General features: G+C 37.7%; 1 protein-coding gene across 2 annotated transcripts in view; it reads right to left on the bottom strand.

Moving 5' to 3' along the window:
* TRIM36 (tripartite motif containing 36) overlaps window positions 1–13,142 on the bottom strand; it is a 53,463-nt gene that overhangs the window by 27,112 nt on the left and 13,209 nt on the right. For both annotated transcript variants that reach the window (XM_049873641.1, XM_049873642.1), the window contains one exon: window positions 4,109–4,255. In XM_049873641.1, coding sequence (XP_049729598.1) covers window positions 4,109–4,255 — 147 coding nt within the window. The remainder of the gene's footprint in view (window positions 1–4,108; window positions 4,256–13,142) is intronic.

Below are 13,142 nucleotides of genomic sequence, written 5' to 3'. Positions count from 1 at the left end.
AAGAAGAAAAACAACAGGTGGGACACACAGAAATCATACAGCAAGATGCCAGATTTAAATTCAAGCCTATCAATAATCACATTACATGTAAATGGTCTAAAACTCAATTAAAAGGCAGAGATTATCCAACTGGATAAAAAAGCAAGACACATTATGATGCCTAAATGTCGACCAATTCTTTTTGGTACAGTGACTCTGTGTATTCTTTCCAACTTCTTTTGATGCTTCCTGACTTGTTCAGTATTTTGCCCATAGAATTCTTCAGTTTTGCAACTCCAGGCTTGAATTTTTTCTTCAGTTCTTTCAGCTTGAGAAATGCCGAGCATATTCTTCCCTTTTGGTTTTCTAACTCCAGGTCTTTGCACATTTCATTATACACCCACTCCTTGTTTATTGATATGGTTAGGTTCCAAAGACCGGGTTGTAATGTGGAAATTGGCGTTATGCAAAAATGGAGGGTGACCACATCAGATCACAAAACAGAGGAAGGCTACCTCATTGTATAACTGACAAATTGCATCATTACGTAACTGCACAAACTGCTGAGGATCATGGCCCAGCCAAGCTGACATATAACCTTAACCATCACAGTCAGCATTACTCTTGTATCACACCTCAGTATTCGTTACCACCAAATGTTCATCGTTAATGTGCAAAATAGTCAGACAGTAGAATTTCTACTACTTGTGTAAACGCAAAATGATAGATAAGACAGTCAATAAGTGAGGAATAGATATAATACTTTGTTTTCTCATCAAGCCACCCTTTGAAATTTTCTGTTCAGCTTTTTACTTCATCATTTCCTCTGTTCACTTTAGCTACTCTATGTTCAAGAGCAAGTTTCAGACCTCCATTTTGGTCTTTTCTTTCTTTCCTGTCTTTTTAATGATCTTTTGCTTTCCTCATGTATAATGTCCTTGATGTCATCCCACAACTAGTCTGCTCTTTGGTCATTAGTGTTCAATCATCAAATCTATTCTTCAGATGGTCTCTAAATTCAAGCGAGGTATGCTCAAGGTTGTACTGTGGCCCAACTTGAACCTGCATTCAGAGCAATTGATGGTCTCTTCCACAATCAGCCCCTGGCCTTGTTCTGACTAATGATATTGAGCATCTCTCCATTGTCTGCTCCACAGATGTAGTCGATTTGAATCCTGTGTATTCCATTTAGTGAGGTCCACATGCATGGCTGCCATCTATGTTGCTGAAAAGTATTTGCAAAGAATAAGTTCTTGGTCTTGCTAAATTCTATCATGTGATCTCTGGTGTCATTTCTATCACCAAGGCCGTATTTTCCAACTACTGGTCCTTCTTTGTTTCCAACTTTTGTATTCCAATTACCAGTAACTATCAGTGCATCTTGACCGCATGTTTGATCAATTTCAGACTACAGAAATTGGTAAAAATCTTCAATTTCTTCATCTTTGGCAAAAGCAACTGGTACATAAATTTGAATAATAGTCATATTAACTGACCTTCCTTGTAGGGGTAAGGATATTAACTAGCATAGTACAGGCTTCAACACATACTGAGTATTACTACAGGCATACTTCATTTTATCATGCTTTGCTTTATTGTGCTTCAGAGATACTGTGTTTTCCACAAATTGAAGGTTTGTGATAACCCTTCATTAAGCAAGTCTACTGACGTCATTTTTCCAACTGTGCTCACTTTGGGTCTCTGTGCCACATTCTGGTAATTCTCGCAATATTTCAAACTTTTTCATTATCCTATGGTGATTTGTGATCAGTGACCTTTGATGTTACTACTGTAACTGTTTTGGGGCACCATGAACTGTGTCCATACAAGACAGTGAACTTAATTGATAAATGTGGGTGTCCTGACTGTTCCACCAACTGGCTGTCCCCCCATCTCTCTCCCTATCCTTAGACCTCCCTATTCCCTGAGACACAACAATATTAAAATTAGGCCAATTAATAACCCTACAATGGCCTATAAGTGTTCAAGTGAAAGGAAGAGTCACACATCTCTCATTTTAAACCAAAAGCTAGAAATAATTAAGCTTAGTGAGGAAGATAGGTTTGAAAGCCAAGACAGGTCAAAAGCTAGGCCTCTTGCACCAAACAGCCAAGTTGTAAATGCAAAGGAGAAGTACTTGAAGGAAATTAAAAGTGCTACTCCTGTGAACCAATGAATGATAAAGCAAACCAGTCTTATGCTGACACAGAGAAAGTTTTAGTGGTCTAGATAGAAGATTAAACCAGCCACAATGTGCCCTTAAGTCAAAGACTAATCCAGAGCAAGGCCCTAATTCTCTTCAATTCTATGAAGGCTGAGAGAACTGAGAAAGCTGCAGAAGAAAAATCTGAAGCTAGCAAAGGTTGGTTCAGGAGCCTTAAGGAAATAAGCTGTCTCCATAACATAAAATGCCAGGTGAAGCAGCCAGTGCTGATGTAGAAGCTGCAGCAAATTATCCAGAAGATCTGGCTGAGATAACTGACAAAGGCGGCTACATTAACAACAGATTTGCAATGTAGATGAAACAGCTTTATATTGGAAGAAGATGCCATCTGGAACTTTCATAGCTAGAGAGAAGTCAATGCCTGGCTTCAAAGCTTCAAAGGACTGACTCTCTTGCTAGAGGCTAATGCAGCTGGTGACTTTAAATTGAAGCCAACGCTCATTAATCATGCTGAAAATCCTAGCGCCCTTAAGAATTACACTAAATATACTCTGCCTGTGCTCTATAAATGGAACAACAAAGCCTCGATGACAGCACATTTATTTACAGCATGGTTACTACATATTTTAAGCCCACTGTTGAGACCCACTGCTCAGAAAAAAAAGACTACTTTTGACAATGCTTATTGACAATGCATCTGGTCACCTGAGAGCTCTGATGGAGATGTACAAGGAGATTAATACTGTTTGCATGCTTGCTAACATAACACCTATTCTGTAGTCCACGGATCAAGGAATAATTTTGACTTTCAAGTCTTATTTTTTAAGAAATACATTTCATAAGGCCATAGCTGCCATAGATAGTGATTCCTCTGATGAATCTGGGCAAAGTAAATTGAAAACCTTCTGGAAAAGATTCACCATTCCAGATGCCATTAAATACATTTGTGATTCATGGGAGGAAGTAAAAATATTAGTATTAACAGGGGCTTGGAAGAAGTTGATTCCAACTCTCATGGATGACTTTGAGGGGTTCAAGACTTCGGTGGGTGAAGTAACTGCAGATGTAGTGGAAACAGCAAGAGAACTAGAATTAGAAGAGGAGCTTGATGATGTAACTGAATTGTTGTAACCTCCTAAAAACTTTAACAAATGAGGAGTTCCTACTCACAGATGAACAAAGAAAGTCATTTCTTAATATGGAATCTACTCCTGGTGAAGATGCTGTGAACACTGTTGAAATGACAACAAAGGATTTAGAATATTACATAAACTTAGTTGATAAAGGAGCGGCAAAGTCTGAGAGAACTGATTCCAATTTTGAAAGAAATTCTACTGTGGGTAAAATGCTATCAAACAGCATCACATGTTACAGGCAAATCTTCTGTGAAAGGAAGAACCAATTGACGTGGCCAACTTCACTGATAGCCTGTTTTAAGAAACTGCCACAGCCACCTCAGCCTTCAGCCACCACCATCCTGATCAGTCAGCAGCCATCAACATCAAGGCAAAATACTTTCACCAGCAAAAAGATTATGACTCGTTGAAGGCTCAGATGGTTAACATTTCTTAACAATATTTTTTAACTAAGCTATGCATATTGTTTTTTTAGACACAATGCTATTGCACACTTGACAGACTACAGTATAGTGTAAAAATAACTTTTACATGCACTGGGAAACAAAAAAATTCACGTGACTTGCTTTATTGTGATATTCCCTTTATTGCGGTGGTCTAGAACAGAACCCCCAATATCTCCAAAGCATGCCTGTATATTAGTGCAACTAAGAACTGTATGGTCAAAAATACTAGCAGGCTAATATTAGTAGATCATTAAATAAGACTTCACATTGTTAACTCATTTCAGTAAAATAAACCACACAACCAACCATGATTTTATAAAGAAAAAGTTAAAGGCATAAAGTTACAGAGTCAAAATCTTGTTCCAAAAATAAACAAGTCCTACCTTTAAGGTCTTGTAGGCAGTGCTCATAGTGGTTACACGATGATTGGAATGATTACCACCCAACTTACAGAGATGACAAACAGGTCTCTTACATAACTCACAGTACATGTTTATTCTCTCCGTTTCATGTTCTGGGCACATTAAAATCTATTGAGTAAAGAATACAATGTGTGTTACGTTTCTTCATAACTTAGATGGCACTCAGAAAGTTTCAAGCAATCTAACAAAATCCAAAATACAAAGATTTGCTTTATAAAAATCACTACATAAAACTGTTTAAATAGAAATATGACAAATAATCAAAGCTTTTGATACAACACATTAAAATTCTCTATTAGAAATACTATTTTTCAATTTGAGGAGTCAAAATGTCCACTGAACATGTACACATTATTTCTCTTCAACTTGGTGATAAGAAGGTGAAAACTTCACTCCTATCAGATGCAAAAGGAATGATTACCCAAGCTAGAAAGGTCATCCTACTAAGCAATTCTTAATCATGATTAATATTTTCATAAGGCACTAAAACAAAGAACTGATGAGAACCCATGGCCTCACCATCCCTCACTGAGAGTCTTGGGACACTTTATTATATACTCCCAGATATATTAATTGCACAGACTTTGACCAAATTTAGAACTGTGCCTTTTCTGGTTTGACCAAATTTTTTTCCTTTTAATTTTCTGTGTAAATTATCATCCTAGGTACATTTGAAATTTTATGTAAAATAATTATTTACATTTGGAAGAAGGTGAAGAATTCCTTAAACTAGCATGTTAATGAACTCAAAAAGCTGTCTATGATTTCAATAGACTAGATTTTATGCAACTATAACTCATCTGATAACTTACAGATGTTAAATAAAACAACAAAAAATTTCATTACGAAAAATCCTAGTATCAATGTAGAAACCCAGGAGAGAAAAACAATTTGAAAAGATTCCTATTTTTCAGCATGCCCAAGTTTCTACATTCTCAAAACCATTACATTTATAATAAAACTTGTTTTTCTACAAGGAATGAGCAAAACAAAGACAAATATTCTACTGAATAAGATACCCTTCTAGAATTTTACAATATTAAACAACACTAAACACATGAAGGAAAAAAACACTTTTTTCTCCGTATAACCTATTCATATTTCTTTAGTTCTCCCCATCAATGTTTTATATTTGTAAATTAAAAGAATGAGAGTTTGCAATTTATACTCAAAATTTCATAAAATTCGTAACTTGTAAAAACCAAAGCCTCATATAATTCAGTTAACAATCTTAAATTCTTTCACAGTAGAATAGTATCAATTTAATCTTTTTTGGAAACTTATTAGAACACCATAAAGTTAAAAAATTTTAAAACATATGACCTCAAGCATTTAAAATAAGATGAAAAACGTAACAGTCATATTGAGATAATTTGTAAAAAACAGTCATTCAGAGGACTTCCAGCCAACGTGGCATCAGAGACAGAAGCACCACGCTGTCCTTCCACAGCAAAGACCCGAAAAACTAAGTAAAACAGACAAAACTACCTGAAGTGTCAAATGAAGAGATAACTCAGCCAAGCACTACAGTAAGAAACTGACAGACAACAAAGGCCGAGGAGAGAGACATGCAGAGGGCCCCTATCAGCTAACGCAGCATGGATTCCCCATCTTGGACCACTGTAAGATATCAGGCGACAGGGAGGATGGGAAAGCGGCTTCACAGAACTCTCAGCAGGAGACAGAACACCTGGTAGCCAGAAATACACGCTTTCCCCACTGCTCTACCTGTGTGTTTCCTGGCTGGCAGCAGTAGCTCAGCCAGCTGGGAAGTGCAGTGTTCATGCTGCTTGGATTCACCCAACCCACATCGGAAACTGGCGGACAGGGAGTAAAGGAGAGCTGCTTCACGGGGTTCCCAGCGGGAGAAAGAGCACCCAGTAACCAGTGATATATGCTTTCCAGCCCCCACCCTCCTTCCCCCTGCCCCCTTTGGCCTCCTGTGCTTCCCACCTGCCCCAGTCTCCTGGCCTGGAGGCAACTGCTTTGGCCCCGGGCAGCTTTGGATCCACCCCACCCACATTGGCTGGCTCCTTGAGTGCCATTTGTCTGTTGCTGGTATTCTTTTTTTTATTTGTTTCTTTTGGTTTCTTCCATGCCTCCCACCACCTCCCCCTCCTTTCTCTCAAACACCTGGCTCACAGTGTGCTATCTTTGCTTCCTCTTAAAAGGCTGTGAAGCACCACCTGACTGGGGAACCACTCCCCTGTCCCGCAACACCACGCTGGTGGGATCCCCGGAGATCTTTTTTTTTTTTTTTTTTTTTGCTTTGTTCTGTTTTGTTTTCTTTTTCTTTTCATGGCTTGGGAACCCCTACTAGCAGAAGTGTACTGCAAAGCTTAGGGGCCACTCCCCCAATCTGCGCAGCTGCATAAGTGGGATCCCTGGGGGCATTTTTTTCTTTTCCTTTTTCCTTTCTCTCTTTCTTCATTTCTCAGTTCTCGTCTCCCTATACTTACCTTCTTTTCCTGTCTCCTGAATATCTGGTGCTATGTGACATCTACATCCCCTCTGGGAAGGTTACACTGCAGTCTGGGAGCCACTTCCCAGTCTTTGAAGCTGCATAGGTGGGACGCCTAGGAGCTTTCCTTTTTTTTTTTTTTCCTTACAAATTTTTATACAGTTGTTTTTTTCCTGTTTTTTTCTTTTTGTTTTTCTCCATTTCTTATCTCTCCACTCCAATGGCAAATTCTCTTGGCAATCTTTTTTTGTTTGTTTTTGGCTCCTCTTTCTCTCTCTTCTTTCCCATACCCATATTAGATCCACACATCACAGCCGCCCTCCTCCTTCCTGCCTTCCTGCACCATGCACTGAACATCACACCCCCGAGTAACAAAGGTACAGCCTACCAGAACCTGCCCAGCACTGATTCCTGGCCCACCCTGTCAGCGCTAGTACATGCCACAAACAACTCATCCCAGCCCCTCCCCTTCAGCTGGACCTGCCCTGCCGCACCACAGCTGTGCGACTGGCCCTGCTCATTGGACAAGGAGGTGAAAAGTATCATGACTACACATGAGTTAACAAAGAACACACAGTCCACCTGCTCAGACACAACCAAATAAAACAAAAAAGCGGACGAAACAAACAGATCTACAATCAATAAATAAAGAAAATAACTACTGAATGTCTCGAAGACAGCAGACATCAAAACATGAAAAACAGGACAGGTTGGTTCTCGTAGGTGTCCAAAATAAAATACCCAGATGACTTTTTAGTAGAAAAAAAGGCACTAGAACTACCTGATAGGGAATTCAAATCTCTAATATTCAGAGCTATTCAAGAGTTGAGGCAAAAAGCAAACAAAAATGAGGGAAAAATATACAAATTCATGGAAAAGGTAAACAAATTCATGGAAAATACAGACCAAAAAAATGAAAGAATTCAGGAAAACAATACAGGAACAAAATGCCAAAATGAGTTCACAACTAGAAATCATACAGAAACAACTAGAAATCCAAAAGATAAACAAGATTTCAGAAATGGTCAGCATCACAGAAGGGCTGAGGAGCAAGTCTGAAACGATGGAAGATGGATCAGCGAAGTGGAGGACAAACACTTGGATACAGCTCTGTCTGAGGAAAAATCAGAAAAAAGGACAAAGAAAAATGAAGAAACCCTGAGAATTATGCATGATACAATCAAAGGCAAAAATCTGCTAACGATCGGAGTTCGAGAACAGGGGAGAAAAATGGAAAACACAGAGAGGATCATTGAAGAATTGCTGACAGAAAACTTACCTAATATCAGGAATGATGAAAAGCTGACCATCCAAGAAGCTCAATGAACCCCATATAGAATAGGCCCCAAAAGAAAATCACCAAGGCATATCATAATCACACTTGCTAAAATCAAAGACAAAGAAAAAATCATGAGAGCAGCTCAAGAAAAACAAAAGATCACATACAGAGAAGAAACAATAAGACTAAGCTCTGATTATTTGGCAGAAACCATTCAGGCAAGAAGACAATGGGATGACATATATAAAACCTTGAAAGAAAAAAGTTGCCAACCAAGAAGAATATATCCTGCAAGATTCATTCAAATATTATGGTGAAATGAGGAGATTTCCAGATACACAGGATTAAGGGAATATGTAAAAACCAAACCGAAATTACGATTATTATTAAAGGGAGTCCTTCAATCCAAGGACAAACAACATCAGACCACAGCCTGAATCTAGGATACAAGACTATACCAGCCAAACACCAACCTAGGGAAAGAACTCTCAAGGACTATCCAAAACCAGAAGAATTTCAACAGGGAACAAGGGAAGTTAATCTGTAAATGACAGCGTCAGAACAATAAAATAGAGAATAAACAGTGTAGGTATAGAACTTTCTAATGGAGAGGAAGGCAAGGTGATACCAAGTAATAATAGACTGGTTCAAACCTAGGAAGATAAGGGTAAATTCCAAGGAAACCGCAAAGAAAGTTAATAAACCTACTCATCAAAATAAAAAAGAAAAACAAAGTCTCAACAAAAATGCAACCCATAAAACAAAAGAAATCCACAAACAAAAGGAATTCAATACAAGAGTAAGAGGAACAAAGAAAATGTTAGCACCACAAAAAAAAAAGCACTACAAAATGACAGCAATAAACTCATACCTATCAATAATTACACTGAATGTAAAAGGCCTAAATGTACCCATAACGAGATAAAGTGACAGAATGGATTAAAAAAATAGGATTCACAAATATGCTGTCTACAAAAGATACATCTTAGAAACAAAGATGTAAATTTATTGAAAATCAAATGATGGAAAAAATATATATCAAGAAAATAACTTCCAAAGAAGAGCAGGAGTGGCAATACCAATCTCAGATAAAATAGAATTTAAAACAAAATCCACCATAAAAGACAAAGAAAGCCACTATATAATGATTAAAAGGATGATCCATTATGAAGACTTAACCATAATAAACATATACATACCCAATGACAGTGCTCTAAAACACAGCACTGAAAAGAAAAATTGAGAGGTCCACAATAATAGCAGGAGACTTCAACACACCACTCTTGGTAAGGGACAAAACATCTAGAAACTCAACAAAGATACAGAAGAGCTAAAGGGCGCAATCAGCCAACTTGACCTCATAGACATATACAGAACACTCGACCCAATAGCTGCAAAGTACACATTCTTTCCAACACACATGGAATGTTCTCCAGAATAGACCACATCTAAGGTCATAGAGCAACCCTCAACAAAATCCAATGTTATCTTCTCTGCCCACAATGCCATCAAAGTAGAAATTAACAACAGGAAGAGCAAGGGAAAAAAATCAATTACAAGGAAACTGAGTAATACCCTGCTTAAAAACCACAGGGTAATAAAAGAAATCAGAGACAGAATCAAAAAATTCCTAGAATCAAACAAGAATGAAAATACATCATACCAAAACCTTTGGGATACAACAAAGGCAGTGCTCAGAGGTCAATTTACAGCAATAGATGCACACATCAAAAAAGATGGGACAAAATCAAAACATTAGCTAGCAACTTGAACAAACAGAAAGAGAACAGCAGAAGAAGCCCACAGTCACCAGACTAAATGAAACAATAAAGATCAGAGCAGAAACAAATGAAATAAAGAATAGAAAAATAATAGAAAGAATCAACAAAATTAGAAGTTGGTTCTTTGAAAGGGTCAACAAAATTGACAAACCACTGGCCAAACTGACAACAGAAAAACAGGAGAGGATGCAAATAACCCAAATAAGAAATTAAATGGGGACATTACAACAGACTCAACTGAAATAAAAAGGATCATAACAGAGCACTATGAAAAACTATATTCCAACAAATTTGAAAACCTACAGGAAATGGACAAATTTTTAGAAACACATTACCTACCCAAACTAACAAAAAATGATGCTGAAAATCTGAACAGACCCATAAGAAAAGATTGAAAAGGTAATTAAAAAAAAAAGAAAAAAAAGCCCCAGCCCAGATGGCTTCATTGGAGAATTCCACCAAACATTCAGAAAAGAAGCTTACGCCAGTACTACTCCAACTATTACAGAACATAGAAAAGGAAGCAATACTTCTGAATTCATTCTATGAAGCCAGCATAACCCTGATACCAAAACCAGGCAAAGACACCATAAAAAAAGAAATTACAGACCAAGATCTCTCATGAATATAGATGCAAAAATTCTCAACAAAATTCTAGCCAGTAGAATTCAGCATTATATTAAAAAAAAAAAAAACACTACAAGCACGTAGGATTCATAACAGGTATGCAAGGATGGTTCAACATTACAATATCAATCAATGTAATCCACCACATACATAAAAGGATAGAAAAGAATCACATGGTCATCTCAATCGAAGCAGAAAAGGCATTCAACAAGGTACAACACCCATTCCTAATTAAAAAAAAAAAAAAAAAAAACTCTCAATAAAATAAGTATAGAAGGGAAATGTCTCAACATAATAAACGGCATCTATGCAAAACCAACAGCGAACATCATTCTTAATGGAGAGAGGCTGAAAACATTGCCCTTGAGAAAAGAAACAAGACAAGGATGCCCTTTATCGCCACCCCTATTTAACACTGTGCTGAAAGTTCTAGCTAGACCAAAAAGTTAAGAAAAAGAAAAAAAAGAGCATTCAAATTGGTAATGAAGAAGTTAAACTGTCCCTTTTGTGGATGAGATACTATGCATAGAAAACCTAAAAGACTCCCCGAGAAAACTGCTGGAACTAATAGATTCAGCAGAGTAACAGGGAACAAGAAAAACATACAAATACCAGCTGGATTTCTTTACACCAATAAAGAGAACAATGAAAAGGAAATCACAAAAACAATACCATTGATAATAGCCCCTAAAAAAAATACAATACTTAGGAATAAATCTAACCAGGGATGTAAAGAACCTATACAAAGAAAACTACAAAACACAACTGCAAGAATCCAAAAGAGATCTGCATAAATGGAAAAACACACCATGCGCATGGATAGGTAGACTCAACATTGTGAAAATGATAATTCTACCAAAAACGATTTACAGATACAATGTAATTCTGATCCAAATACCAACAACATTCTTTAAAGAGATGGAAAAACTTATCATTAACTTTACATGGAAAGGGAAGAAGCCCTGGATAAATAAAGCACTACTGAAGAAGAATAAAGTAGGAAGACTCACACTACCTGACCTCAGAACCTACTATACAGCTACAGTAGTCAAAACAGCCTGGTGCTGGTACAATGACAGATATACTAACCAATGGAACAAAATTGAGAACCCAGGTGTAAATCCATCCACCTATGGTCACCTATTCTTCGACAAGGGCCCAAAGCCCATCAAATGGGGAAAAGACAGTTTTTTTTTAACAAATGGTGCTGGCAAAACTTTATGTCTACCCTCAAAAAAAAAGGAACAGGACCCATACTTCACGCCATATAAAAAACCTGATTCAAAATGGATCAAAGGCCTAAATACAAAGCCAAAAACTATGAAGATCATAGAAAAAAAAAAAAAAGGATCAATGCTAGAGGCCCTAATACACGGCATCAGGATACAAACCACAACCAACAAAACACAAACTCCAGAAGATAAGCTAGATAACTGGGATCTTCTAAGAATTAAACACTTACACTCATCAAAAAGATTTCACAGAAAGAGTAAAAAGAGAACCTACAGAATAGGAAAAAAATTTTGGCCATTACGAATCAGACAAAGGTCTAATCTCTAAAATCTACAAGAAAAGCCAACACCTCTACAACAAAAAGACAAATAATCCAATTAAAAAATGGGCAAAGGAAATGAACAGACACTTCACCAAAGAAGACATTCAAGCAGCCAACGAACACATGAGGAAATGCTTCCGATCACTCTCCATTAGAGAAATGCAAATCAGAACCACAATGAGAGACCATCTCACTCTGGCATTTCTCACACAAATCGAAAACACAGGAAATAACCATTGTTGGAGAGGCTGCAGGGAGATCAGAAGTCTTACGCACTGCTGGTGGCAATGCAAAATGATACAATCATTTTGGAAAACGATATGGTGCTTCCTTAGAAAGCTAGAAATAGAAATACCATATGATGCAGCAAGCCCACTCCTAGGAACATATCCTAGAGAAGAGTTGTCGCACGAATAGACATATGCACAGCCATGTTCTTTGTAGCATTGTTCACAATACCAAAAAGATGGAAACAACCTAGATGCCCATCAACAGATAGATAACTGTGGTACATATACACAATGGAGTATTAAACAACAATAAAGAACAACAATGAATCTGTGAAGCATCTCATAACATGGATGAATCTGGAGGGCATTAAGCTGAGTGAAATAAGTCAATCACAAAATGCCAAATATTTTATGAGACCATTACTGTAAAAACTCATGAAAAGGTTTACACACAAAAAGAAACAATCTTTGATGGTTATTGAGGGAGGCAAGGGGTGGGGATGGAAAAACACTAAATAGACAATAGATCAGTGGTAACTTTTGTGAAGGGTAAGGCAGTAAACAATAGTGGGGAAGCCAGCATGACTTGTTTTACAAAGCAAGGTCACGGAAGCTCCATAGATACATCCAAACTCCCTGAGGGACTGAACTGCTGGGCTGAGGGTTGTCGGGACCATAGTCTCAGGATATATCTAGCTCAATTGGCATAACATAGTTTATAAAGAAAATGTTCTACATTCTACTTTGATGAGTAGCATCTGGGGTCTTAAAAGCCTCTGAGTGGCCATCAAAGATACTCCACTGGTCTCACCCCTTTGGGCGCAAGGGAGAATGAAGAAAAATAAAGATACAAGAGAAACATTAATCTTAAGGACTAATGGAGCACATCTACCACGGCCTCCACCAGACTGAGTCCAGTACAACTAGATGGTGCCCAGCTACCACCACTGACTGCCCTGACAGAGATCACAACAGAGGGTCCCGGAAAGAGCTGGAGAAAAATATAGAACAAAATTCTAACTCAAAAAGAAAGACCAGACTTGCTGACGTGACAGAGACTGG

The sequence above is a fragment of the Elephas maximus genome, chromosome 2, assembly GCF_024166365.1.
Source record: "Elephas maximus indicus isolate mEleMax1 chromosome 2, mEleMax1 primary haplotype, whole genome shotgun sequence".
Lineage (NCBI taxonomy): Eukaryota > Metazoa > Chordata > Mammalia > Proboscidea > Elephantidae > Elephas > Elephas maximus.
Note: the sequence above shows the minus strand (reverse complement) of the source record. Positions and strands in the feature narration are given on the sequence as shown.